Consider the following 12,974-nt stretch of genomic DNA (forward strand, 5'->3'; position numbering starts at 1 on the left):
GCAGGGACGTTGATCGCGGGCAGGGACGTTGTTGATCAGGGACAGGGACATTGTTGATCACGCGCAGGTTCGGGAGGTCGTTAAGGTTTGCACGGAGCCAATTGTTGGCTTGGAGAGGTGCAGCCCTGATTGCAGGGTAGGCTGTTGTTTGCCGGGCTGATGCTGCTGGTGGAAGTGGTTGCACATTAACTACTTCTTGTGCTTTCTCATCGCCAACAGTTGTAAATTGCTCAGGCAGCAGGAACAGGCGCAGCAGGCCCCCAGCTCGGCTCTGCATCGGCTCCCGCCTGCGCCTTTTACATCCAAACCGGGACTGGAAGGAAACGAGAACTGCGCCCTTCTGATGCATTAAGTAAAATCAACTGAAAAACTTGTGCTCTTTTTGGAAACAGTTTAACCTTCCGAAACTTCTGACTCTGGCAAAACAGCAAGTGGCGATTAGTTATACTGAAACTAACATTCAACTGATTGTAACTTCTGTCACCCTTTGGCTTTACCGCTAGAAAAACATCTTGGGCTAGGTGGAGATCTCTTGTTTTAAAACTAGGAACACCTGTTCTATTAAACTTTATCATAGCGTAGCTGGGAGTGGAGAGGATGTGGAGTGAAGTTCATGGGTGTGTTTTTCCTGTGTACATCAAGGGTTTGCTTATTTTTTCCCCTGTGTTGAAGATCCTGATCCACTTCAGCAGAAACGTTCCCTGAGAAAATGTTTGAGACGTGGTTGGCCCCACTGTTACCTTTCTGTGTTTCCACTTGCGTGTAGAGCAGGTTGAGCGCTGACCTTCCCTCCTGCTGCCAGCAATAAGTTTTGCAGCGCTGCTCCTGAAACATTTGGAAGTGCACTGCACCACACAAAGGGAAACACGTTTAGAAAAGAATCTAATATTCAATTTAAAAATGGTACATGATTGTGGTAAAGCAGTATTTCCTTCTGGCGCGTGGCCGTTTCACACAAGTGGCACCGCATCGGTCCTTTGCGCAATAGGTGTCTGCCTGTAAAAAGGCGGAGGAGCGGAGGCCGAAGCTGATGGGGTGTTTCTCAGAGCGGGGCAGAGGGGCGTCTTGGGCCAGGGGGCTGTTAAATCTGAGCAATGCGAGGTGCAGAATGGCTTCTCTGGCCAGCCCGGGGACGCTGGTGCCTCTGGGGAGGGCTCACGAGCTGCACAGGGTCGTTCGTGCTGTGCTCCAAAAGGGAGTTGGTTTGGGTCTTGCCTCCCAGGGCCGGTGCTGGCACCTGAACAGGCTCGGTTCGTGGTTTAAAGCGACCCCTGCTTGGAGGGAGATAGTTTTTGGGTGTTTTCCACATAGTCTGGGGAGCCTGGGCTTTGCATCTGTTTTGCCAAAGGCACTTGCAACTCACATGAATTAATACGGCGCTGGCTGCTGATGGTGACGTGTGTCCCACATCCCAGAGGTTTCCAGGTTAACGTCCCTGGTCCTGAGCTGCTGCTGTGTGATTTTTTGTGTTCCAAAGCAGAAAACAGCCCTTTCGGGGTGTGGATGCACAGGGCACCCGGGGGCTGCTGAGATCTGGGCACCGAGGCCACGGTGACTTTTTGCTCATCCCCTATTTCAGCAAACCTGCTCTTTTTGCTCAGTTAATGTGCCACTGAGAGCGGGAAACTCTGTTTTTCCCCAGGAGAGAGCCGGCAGGGTTGAAGCAATGCCTGCAGCCCCGTGCGAGCGGCGGCATCCTCGTGCGCGGGGAACTCTGTAATTAATGTCGGCTCTTGAGCACCGGGTAATTGAGAGCAGTAATTGGATGGTAGCTGAAGAGCAGGAGCACGGTTAAATAAAACACGCAGGCTTGCAGTTGGAATGTCAGCGGGTAAAATGCCTGGGAAATGGCAAATCCACGTGGCAATGGCGCGAGCGACGTCGGTGCCGAATGTGAGCACGACTCAGAGCGACCCGACAAAACCGAAACGTGCAGACACGGGCCAGGGACGGGCTCCTGTCCTCCGCGTCTGCGGAAGAGGGGACGCCACCTGGTGAGGCAGACACTTTTTAAGCGTCTCTCTCACTTACGAATAGGATGTGGAGTTGTAATTCACTTTCTAAACAGTTTCTGCAGCTTGTTTAGTTTGTGGAGCTGCAGCGTGCTCAGGCTGCTCCGTGTGCACCAATGTCCTCAATGGGAGACCAGCCCGCTGCGTTTGTTTCTGCGTTTGCTCTTTACTCCATCCTCCTTGTCACCGGGAGGGCTGCTAGAACCAGCCTGCATTCTGGAGCTGGTGTGGCTTTGCTCTCATTGTCCGTACTGCCCTGCTAACAGATGACACCGGTGAGAAGGTGTCATGGAGCTGAATCCTGGCCAGACCTTGTTGGCGCATTCAGTATTTTTGTCTTACGGAGGAACAGGCGACCATTTACCTTCAGCGTGTGTATGTATAAGCAGAGCCTGAAGGAAGCGCAAAGGAGGCGGTGTGATAATGTATTTATTGGAGGAGCAAAGCACCGGTTTGGCTTCGGGAGCCTGGGTGAGCTCACTGGCGCTTTTTGCTCTCTGCGCTCTTTCACCCGGTCTCATTTGAAGGGTCTTCTCATGGTGGTTTTAGCTCGAACAATGATACCGGCAGAGCTTGCAGAAAAGAGGATTTGCGTGTCATTTATTCGCTCGTGCTGCATGAATGCGGGTTTCAGCAGTACTGTTGTGTGGCTCCTGCCGTCAGCAGTTCGCTTGTCTGGTATCGCGGCTCACAGCCCTTTTGCAGCATAATTGTAGGTGATGCTCCCCATTCAGTCCTCAAAACTGGGTGCCAGACAAGACCAGTGGGTTTTGAGTCCAAAATACTGAGGATAATGAGGTTTATTCCTAATTTTCTGGTGGTTTTGGTGCTCGCTGAGCGCCGGGCCTGCGGAGCTGGCAGCGGGTGCGGCAGCGCGGGGCCCGCGGGGCTGCGGCTGTGCGCGGGCCAGTCGCGCGCCTGGGGTTAAACGTGAAAAACGGAAAAATAAGCAAAGCTTCTCCAAAAAAGATGCAGTTATTCATACCGCTTTTGTATTGTCGGGTGTCACGAATGCTCACACTTTGAATAGAGTAAGGGTTATTCTGAGAACTAACTTGTTAATTAAGTATCAGTAGGATGCTAAATTGTGTGCACAAGACCAGTGGCTTATCCAGAAAGCGCCATTAACCTCAGCTGTGATTTATTTTAACAGGGAGATATTTAAACCACCTGCTTTCTGTTTTCTGCATCCGCTTTATCCCTACTAAAGGAAATACTCCATCTTGCAAGGCTCTTTTTAAAAAATATTGCAATATTTAGCAAGTCGTGAGCTGTTTGCTGTTGTCTTCTCAGCGGGACGGTGCCCAGCGCGTATCGGTGCCGGATGGCAAAGGTGGGGTCAGGGAAGTGGAACGTAGCTCTTGAGAACCGCTCAAACGCGGGACTGGTGTTTGTCGAGCGAAATCAAACCCTGCGTGCGGCTCACCCTCCCGTGCCAACCCATCGAGCGCAGAGAGGAAGGCAGCCCTTGTAATGTGGTGGCAAGGCGTGTTTCTGTCCCCCTCCCCGCAGGTGCTGAGGGCAAGCGCAGCTTCCTTTTCCTCTCTGTAGTTTGAAGAAAGCAACATTTGTGCGCGTTTCCTCCGTGCAAACGTTGGCGATGACTGTGAGCAGGAGGGCTGGTGCAGCAGCGGAGCAGAAGGTGCCGTGGGGACCAGCGACGCTGCTCGCTTGGGTCTCCAGCAGTGGAAAAAGCTCACAGTATCATGCTATCTTCCTTCCCGTTTTTTTAAATCAAGAAGATATTTAATATTCTGGTTCCTGTTTGCTGTGGCCGATAGGACAGGCTGCACGTCGGAGCTCAGCTGCCATGTCCCAGCGAGCTATTAGTGCGTGAGGATGGGAGTCCGACGTAATGGTTCAAGACAAGAGCGAGCACAGGCACCCACGGAGTGGGGCAGTGACGGCTCCGCGGGCAGCGGGGCTGTTGGCGCGGTTATTTTGGTAATAAAGTGCTCACTGGGTATTCGGTGTCCCGGGGGATCAAAGGGATTCCCGACAGCTGGGCGGGGGAATGGGCCGCGCCATTGTCCGCCTTTAACCGAGCTGCGGAAAGGCGATGTACCGAAATAACCAGGTTGGGCGTTGAAGTATCATCCCTCTATCCCCTGGGTCGATATCGAGAGTATTGCCCAAAATGGGAACTTTTTTGCTGCACATCTTTGGTAGCTGCTTCGGGCAGGTTAAGGGTGGTTTCTCAGCACCACAGTCGCTTTGTGCTTAAATCCTGCCAAAGAAACAGGTGATTATTTAATGAAAATCACATTTCCAGCTGTGTGCGGGTGTTATCTTGTAAAGCATCCAGAAAGCCGGGTCGTGTCTTCTCCCCATCGGCGACACGGCGCAGCCGGTGTGGGAACCACGGCGGCAGTTCTGATTCCGAGCCATCCCCAGCGAAAATGGTTGTTTGCAAATGTGTTGCATCAGATGTGTCAATAGATGTAATTAAGGAATGAAGGCTGCCGCACACCCCTAATTAAGGGGATTAAAAACTAAAGCTGCCTGATTTCACTGCAGGGTGGAAAAAACAAACAGGCGGACTGGGGGAAGCGGCTGGGCGGGCAGGTTTTGGGTAGGAGGGCTCTGCAGCCTCATCGGTGCCGACAGGAGCAGCTCTGGGCAGGGTGACAGCACCGAGCCAACCTGTAATTTGTGCGTAATTGACTGCCAAGCGCAGAGGAAGAAATTTAATTGCTGCTTCACACTCCTTCCCCATTTGGTTTCTGTTCCTGGTGGGGATGGAGGATTTGCATCCCCTGGCAGCTGGGGTGCAGCCTCGGGCAGGTCCCGCTCCGGTCACCCGTCCGCGGGAGGTGTCCCGGTGTCCCGGTGTCCCGGTGTCCCGGTACTGTCACCGTCTCCTGGCTGTTCAGGCCGGTGGTGCAGGATCCTTCTGCGGAGAAGCAGAAGCGCGATGTGTCGGGAGGAGGAGAAGCAATGGCTGATTTACCGGAGAAATCAGCCCTGGGTAGCGTCGGTGCTGACTTGTTTTAGTTTCCATCATATTCAGTGCAATCTTGAAGCAGTAAGCCCAGCTTAAAGCCCAAGCTGAGGATGCTTTCAGGTAGCTTTTAGCTGGACGAGCCTTGCATGACTCAAGCCACACCACCTGTCTTGTAGGTGGCTCCCGTAGATATTTTAAATGTTGTGCATTTATTGTTCAGCAAATAAATATCACAATAGGTTATTTTCAATGAAATTTGGGCGTTGTACCAGGGTGCGGCCGATGTACTCGAGGCACTCGGATGAACGCACGTTGTGTTGCAGCCGTGTACCTACAAACCAAGCGGCTGAGCGTGACGTCCCGGGCACGGAGCAGCGGAGCAGCAGGCGGGGAAGCCTCTCCGGAGCTTTTTAGCGTCAAACATCCTCCTGGCCCCCGGAGCTGCGGCGGCTCGTCCTCGGCCGGTGCCTGCGCGTGTGTGTGCACGGGTGGTGTTTATTTAGCAGGCAGCTCTGTATCAAAGGAGTGTGCCGGTCCCTCTTGGGTTCTAATTATAGCTTTGGTTTGGAAACAGCCGAAGGGAAAACAACAAAAGCAAAAAAAGCACTTTACCCCTGTGCTTGAGAAACTGTAAAGAAGGAAAATGAACCCTGTTATGTTAAGCCTCGAGTGTAAATGAGGCACAGTGTGAGTAAACACATCTGTGTTCAGGAAGGGGGAAAAAAAACCCTTATGAATAATGCATGGCAAAAATCCTCCTATTCAGCTGGTCGGGATCGGTTGTTGGTTCTGTTGAGCTGCTGCTTAGGAAGGCGGCGGGGAGGAAGGGCGTTGTGTGCGATGCTGGCGTTATCATCTCTGCTTCGTTGCCATCGTCACCCCGATATTCCTCGGTGCAAGGTGGGCAGCGGCTGCGATGGAGCGACCTGCGGGGCGGAGCCCGCGCGTCCCGGCCGTGTCCCCCGTGGGTGTTCGGGGCGGCCGGGTGGGTCAGAGGCTCATCGCTGCAAAGCAGATTGCAGCAGGCGCCGTGCAAGGCTCTTGCTGCTCCGAGCTCCGCTGAGCGGGACCGGAGCCCCCGGAGCCGCTTCTGCCGCTCGCTGCAGGACAAGCAGCAACGCTCGTGTCAAACCAACTGCTTGCTGAGGCTTTTTAGCAAACTACTGACCTGCTTCAGGAGGGAGAGTCCATGAGCAGCTTTATTTAGGTGCACGTGCCTTCTCCCTGGTTCTGTTCTGCATCCAACCGCTCCAAGTTCAAGTGAGTTTATTTAACAGGTCCCGCATGAGCGGCCTTTTCAAACCCGTCACTGCAGACAGGGCTCTGGCGACTAGTACAATACATATTTTCATTTAAATTTCAGTGCTTTACCAATGAGCAAAGCCCATGAATTCCTGCATAAGGAGTTCTGTAGCATCCAGGAGGGTTTCTGAGGATACATGGGAGGAGCTCCCGGTTCCCCTCAGTTGTAATTCACTTACTGCTCCATTTAGTCGGGTCATTTTATAAGCCCAGTCTTCCATTTGAACATAAATGATTTGCTTTCAGCAGATGGCGAGCTCCTATTTTTTGCCCTGATTTAAATAGGAAAGCTGTACGAGAGCAGGAGATGAAAGAGGGGCACGGTGCTGCCAGCGTACAGTAGATTACGAGGGCTGTGCTGGTGCGAATTAAACCCGGGTGGCGGTAAGGTGCCATCTGTGCTGTGTTGGGGTGTTTGTTTTTCCCCCGTTCGATGGGGCCCTGAAGTGTCCTGTTACCGCCGGGCGAGCAACTACATCCCTTTTGTTCAGCGCCCAAAGCATCGGCACAGAAAGATGGTGCGCGTTAGTGCTCACAGCGGTTATAAAGTGCCAGTGCTAGTTATTCCTCTAATAAAATATATTTAATAAGTTTTGACAGGTTCTGGTGCTTTACAGCATTGTCAAGTTGTCTGATTTCCTTACTGAGAGGCTTATTGCGTTGCATTTCGGTTTCTCATGTTGTTAAACAGCCGGTCCTGCGCTGCGTTCCTGGCGGCAGACGCGGCGTGTCGGAGGTCCCTCCGCTCCGCCTGCAGACACGGGTCAGCTGCGCCGGCACCAGGCCTTGGAAAGCCGTTTTCAGCCTGGACTGTGTCAGAGCCATGTTCTGTGTAGTGTCCCTGGTCAATTGTGTGCTTTTCACACATATTATGAAACGGGAAGGAATGCATCTTGGAACAAAACACACGCTCTTGCTGAAACTATTTGATTTTTGTCGTTTTTTAGCAGAAATTTCTCTCTTACTGTCTCCAGCTCTTGCTGGAGCAGCAGCCTTTGGCAAAGCCACATTTTTGGGTAGGAAGGTCAAGACTTTGTTCCAGTGGCGTGATCAGCACTATCCGGCGTTGGCCGTCGGCTGTGGAGCAGTGGATGTTGGGAAGAGGACGAGCAACAAGCTGTTACGCTCCTTTCAAGCCTCAAGTCTATTTTGTGTAGAGGATTTGATGCAGAAAGGTGGAGCGCACAGGTGACAAAAAACCCGCAGAGATGTCGTGTGCTCCCGACAGGCTCGGGTAGAAACGGGGGTGAGCCCCGGGACTGGGGAACGCTCGGGGTATTTGGGTGGCTTTGTGTTCGCTGGGTGCCGGCGATGGGTGTGTTGTTGGTGTGTTGTTGGGGCTCTGCTCGGGGGGGAGCAGCTCATTTGTCGTCTCCCCACATCTCCCTCTGGGTATGTTTAGTTACCTTTTGCTCCCTGTTGCTAAAGGCTTCTCGCCTGGAGTAGGATGTTCTTAAAGATGCTTCAGTATCACTGCACACTCAAACTCTTTCCAGATTTTTGCTCTGAAATCTCTATGTGGGATCATAGTGAAGTTGTGCTGTGATGTGCTTGTTTCCGTAGCGTCAGACGCCTTCTCTGCTCCAGACTCGTGAGGAACCTGCCTTTTACCGGCTGCCTGCCGTCAAAGCCCCATCCTCCCAAAAACAGGAAACGACCCAACCCAAGCCAGGCCCGGCGTTTCCAAGCGCAGCCTGGGTGCTCCTGGCAGAGCGTCCTCTGGCGCCCGGGAGCTCCCGCGGCGCCTGCGGAATTGCCTCGTGGGGTAGCGGCAGGAGAACGTGTCACTTAACTGAAAACCTGCTGGTGGCTTGGCTGTGGGCAGCAATTTCTCCAAATAACGAGTTGGAGAGCAGCAGAGCGGGAACCTCGCTGTTCGCGTCGGGCTGGGCTGGAAGCAAAACACGACCCAGCAAACACCTCTGTGCAGCAAACGTGCTTTTTATTCTTTTAAATAAAGCGTCCTCTCCGTTATGTCGCCTGTTTACAAGTCTCTTTGCTTTTGAGCTCAGGAAACCATTTCTGAACATAAAACTTCAAAGGGAGGGAACCAGCCGTGAGCCCACGCCATGGAGACGCACCTGGGTCTTGCAGCAAGGTGTTCGTCTGCACCCCGCGAGTTGCTGGTGCTGCTGGGAAGCGCTGATCGGGAAGGGAAGGGAAGGGTTCGTACGTGCCCATCTCTGCTTCCCCAGCCCTGCCGAGGGGATCTGGCTGAGCTCTGAAGACGTGGAGACGTTTGCTCGTCGCCAGCAAGATTCATCTTCCCGCACTGGGAACGGTCCAGGACCGCGGCTTTGAAATCCAAACAAGTGAATGTTTCTTCTTCCAGAATTGTGGTAGTTAAAGAGAGAAAACTGCATCCGGAGGAAACGCTTGTTTGTGGGCTGTCCCGCTCGTTTACCGTGCTGATAAGAGCCGCTCCGCAGCTGCGCTCCCCCGCAGCCCCCGTCCCCAGAGCCTCCGTTCTGCTGTTTTAAGAGCAACGTGCTTCCATTGTTGTGTGTTGTGATAACGATTCTTCCAAGTGCATTTGTTCCAAACAAACACAGTGGGAAGCATCTACAAAGGAGGCTGCTTTGGCACTGGTGCCGGGGGAGCTCGCTGTTCTCGTGCGTTTGCGGTGGGACGGTTTTGCAGCGTCTCTGTCCTGCTCTGCACGTGTTGGGGCTTCGGGAGGTGGCCGCGGTGAGTCCGTCCTGCATCGTGGGCTTGGGGTGATGTGCGTTTGGCTGAACGTAGCTTGTTGCCCCCTGCGCCAGGTTGTAGCATCCCCAGGAGTCCCTGGAGAGCGTGAGTTGGCTGGGGTGACTCTGCTGCAGGGGTGAGTCACCCACGTGCTGCCATCTGCACACCGACGCAGCCCCGTGCGCCCGTGAGTGTGCAGCCCCTTCAGGACCTCTCCTGAACCGAACTGCAGATGTTTCTGGTTTAGGGGAGAGGCAAATTCGGCGCTATGGGTTGGGTTTTTCTGCCTTCCGCAGAGGGGGCAGCGGGTGTGAAGCTGCCCCGTCCGCGGGGGGGAGCCAGCTGGGCGCTGCCGCAGTCTGCCGGAGCCTTCGCATTCGCTGGGGTTTTACAGCTTTCTCGTGGAGCCCGCTCCACGGTAACCTTGCGAAAACAAGCTCCTGCGAGACCCCTGGGGAGCGGGGAGACGTGTCACCCCCCCCGGTGTCCGGAGAGCGGCCCGGGGGTGCTCTCGCCGCCTTGCCGTCCTGTCTTCTCCCACGCGAAAGCGCTGGAGGAGAACAAACCTGGGAACCCAGGCAATCTGCGTTGCTGGGTGAACAGCTTCAGTGCCGGTCCCTAACGCTGCTTTGTTTGAACCACGGCTTTAGGAATAATGTTAAGCTTTTGCATTAAATGCAGGGGAAGAGTGCTTTGGAAAGCTAGGAGGGCTTTTCTCTTTCAAGCACTCTGGTTATTTTGGCGGTCAGGATGAGTTACATTAAAATCGTTGAATGCAATAATACGTAGGAGGGTAACATCTTGAAATGTTTCTTAATTTTAAGTACGTATTTTGAGCAAATGTTTGTATGCCAAGGCTTGGGCTGGGCGGATTGAAAGGCATATTGGATTATATGCTATTTGCTCTGTGTAAGCAGTGGCAACTTATTGCTGCAGATACACGTGATGCAACGCGCAAAGATTAGTTCTATCCTCTCTAAAGCACGATTATTTTGGGTCCTCTTTGTACCTTAAATAGATATTCTTCTCATGTGATTTCCATCTTTTTGTGTCGACAGCCCAGGCTAAAGTTGAAATAAATATTGCATCAGCTCAACAGCACGGGCTCTGAAGAAATCTGCTCTCCGTTGTGGGAGTGCGGGGAACCCTTTCATTGTACGTTTTTCCAGTGTGCAAGGCGAAGATCTCATGAGTCCTCAAGCCTGCTCTGCCCCGCTGGGCCCGTCTTGTGCAGATCAACATGGTGATCAGCGCCGATGAGCCCCATCCTGAGCAGAGCATCCCTGTGGTTTATCATGTTTAAATATCCCCCTTTTCAGATCACGGCGAGATCTGTGGCCGCTTCCAGGGCCGTTCAGAAGTGAGCAGCTGCTAAAATCTCTTGTGGCCGTGCAATTTTTGGCTCGCAAGCAGCAGATGGCTCATTCCAGTTGCCGTGGTGAAGGATGCTCCAGCGCCGCAGCCATTGTGGGCTGTCTGGGCTTTTGGAGTGGTAGGGAAAAGTTGCCTGGTCACCTGTGTCCCCTCATGCGGTTGGATTTGATGGTCTTAAAGGTCTTTTCCAGCCTAAATGATTCGATGATTCCCATCTGCGCTGCTCCCACAGCCAGAAGGAGCAGGGACCCGGAGGAGGGGACGTCCGGACAGCCCTGTGGAGCAAGACGTCTCCCTCCCTTCCCCCGATCTTGGTCGCGATTTTTAGTCACTTGCTCTTGTCAGGCCGCAGACCTGTCAGCGCTGTCCAAATGGTGGAATACGCATGGGCGAACGCCGACAGAGACGTTTCTCTGAAAGCAAACCTTAGCAAAATGAATTACGTGTTTGCTCTTAATGGCTGGTGTTGGCAGGACAGGGTGGTGTGATGGGGAGCGTGGGGTGTCTGTGCTTGCGGCTTGGTTTGAATAGCTTAATGCAGACTTGAATACCTCTCGCACCTCTCCTGCAGCCTCATCATGACAACAGAGACGGGCCCCGCGGCGGATGCCGGCAGCTCTCCGCAGCAGCAGCGAGCCAAGGAGGAGGAAGGAGCTGCCGAGACGCAAAAGCAAGAGGCTCCTCTAGAAGAAGGGGCTCAGCAGGCGCCCGGGGGCCGGCCTGTGGCGGGGCAGAAGCAGAAGGCGTCCAACGGCGACACCCCCACGCACGAGGAGCAGAGTAAGAGGGAGCGACGCGCGTCCGAGGGCCGGGGCCTCTCCCGCCTCTTCTCATCCTTTCTCAGGCGGCCCAAGTCTCAGGTGTCCGAGGAGGACAAAGACACTGATGCTCCTAAAGAGGCGGGAGGTGACCAGACAGAGCTGGGATTAGGAGCCAGCCCTGATGAAGACATCCTGGTGAAAGCACCCATTGCCGCTCCTGAGCCTGAGCTCAAAACTGATCCATCGCTGGATCTCCATTCCTTAAGCAGCGCGGAAACACAGGTAAAACACCCGTGCTCCCTTCTGCTCTTGAAAATGTGCCCGTTTAGCCAAAACCTTGAAAACGTCATATCCTGGCACGGTAAGCTTAGTCCAGGAAACTCATGAGATGCTGAAAAGGCTCTGGCCAGCTCCCTGCGGTGCACAGCGTGCTTCCCGCTCTCGCAGTCCTGCACCAGACCGCCCTGCACGGTGCCTGCTTCCGAAATTGTGCTCCCACTTGACAGCACCAGTTAAAACGCCCCATGCTGACTGTCGAGGCGTGGGAGGTCACACCAGAACCAGGGTTCACATCGTAATTCACAGCAGAGCGTTGCTCGACGCGACGTCCTTGGCGTGCGCAGCGGAAGGCGGCTCGGTGGCGTGAGGCGGGCAGTGCCGGGGACGTGGATTTGGGGAAGGGGTCGGTGGCGTGAGGCGGGCAGTGCCGGGGACGTGGATTTGGGGAAGGGGTCGGTGGCGTGAGGCGGGGAGCGCCGGGGACGTGGATTTGGGGAAGGGGTCGGTGGCGTGAGGCGGGCAGTGCCGGGGACGTGGATTTGGGGAAGGGTTTCTTCAGGAAGCGCAAGCGTGGCATTTCAGGACTTGGTCGTCTGTTCGGTCCGGGCTGGTGCTGAGCCTGCCAAATACAGATATTTTCTGCTTACGCACCGTGTAGACGGGGATTTCTGCGCGGCACGTGGCTGGGCCCCGCGCCTGACGTCGGCTCTTTGAGCCAGGGTCAGTTTTCATGCAAAATTTAAAGATTTTAAAGCATAGTAGAAGCCGAGACAAAGACACGAACCTGCAGCTGTTATTGATTTGGGGGTATTGGGTGCCCTCTCTTACTCCTTGTGTAATTGCAACTCTGCTGTAACTCGTGCGGCTGCCCAGAGTCAGAGAAAGGTGAGAGCCCCTTCTCCTGAGGCGGCGATTCCTTAAAACCCAACCTCTGTATTCCTGGTAAAGTCCGGGTTATTCACCCCTCTGCTTGAGGTTCTGAATGGGCTCCAGAGGGGTGTTACGTATCGACAGACCGGAGCTTTGGAGCAGACCCGCGCCAGGTGGAGCACTGCTGGCTGTAGGCAGGAGCTGTGATTCCACCTCCTTGAAACTGCAAACCTGTGGAGAAGAAACATTTTTAAAATGTCTTCTCCTGAATTTCTGAGCCCGTGAAAACCACGGGATGAGCTCTGCTCGTGTGCTGGGACCTCTGAGGGTTGGGGTTCGCAGAATGGGAAGGAGCTGGAAGTTTTCATGCAATTTCAGTTCGGAAATTGTGTCTTCAAGAGGAAATGCGTTATTTCTTTCTCTGTTTAACTTAGGTTTGCTGCTTCTGAGTGTGTGTGAGTGTGCACCCGCAGCCTTCCCTCGCCACTGCTTCTTTCAGACGAAGCATTTGTGCTTTCTGTTTAGTTCTTATTTTAGATCAGCGTCAGTGGCTCTTTGAACTGTGACACTCGGCAGATATTTCTGCTGTGAAAGCATTGGCGAGCGCTGCCTGTTTGATCAATGCTGACCGACGGGCATTAGCGAGCTGTGGCTGGGTCTGCGCTCCGATGGTCCCGGTGGCGCCGGAGCAGAGGTCAGCAGCCCGCGGACGTTGTCCAGATGGGCGCCGCCGCCGCGCGGGTG

The 12,974-nt window shown here is 54.0% G+C and overlaps 2 protein-coding genes across 41 annotated transcripts in view; one reads left to right on the forward strand and one right to left on the reverse strand.

Moving 5' to 3' along the window:
• Positions 1-12,974, reverse strand: part of MECR (mitochondrial trans-2-enoyl-CoA reductase) — a 182,136-nt gene that overhangs the window by 50,032 nt on the left and 119,130 nt on the right. The gene's annotated exons all lie outside the window — the stretch shown is intronic.
• Positions 1-12,974, forward strand: part of EPB41 (erythrocyte membrane protein band 4.1) — a 77,003-nt gene that overhangs the window by 24,219 nt on the left and 39,810 nt on the right. For 35 of the 38 annotated variants that reach the window (XM_065041280.1, XM_065041279.1, XM_065041261.1 and 32 more), the window contains exon 2: positions 10,892-11,363. In XM_065041280.1, the coding sequence (XP_064897352.1) occupies positions 10,899-11,363 (465 nt within the window). In that variant the 5' untranslated portion in view covers positions 10,892-10,898. Of the gene's footprint in view, positions 1-5,937; positions 5,942-10,083; positions 10,102-10,891; positions 11,364-12,905; positions 12,925-12,974 lie in introns of those variants that run through there. The other 3 variants (XM_065041282.1, XM_065041281.1, XM_065041297.1) reach the window with 3 other exon arrangements.

The sequence above is a fragment of the Columba livia genome, chromosome 26, assembly GCF_036013475.1.
Source record: "Columba livia isolate bColLiv1 breed racing homer chromosome 26, bColLiv1.pat.W.v2, whole genome shotgun sequence".
Taxonomy (NCBI): domain Eukaryota; kingdom Metazoa; phylum Chordata; class Aves; order Columbiformes; family Columbidae; genus Columba; species Columba livia.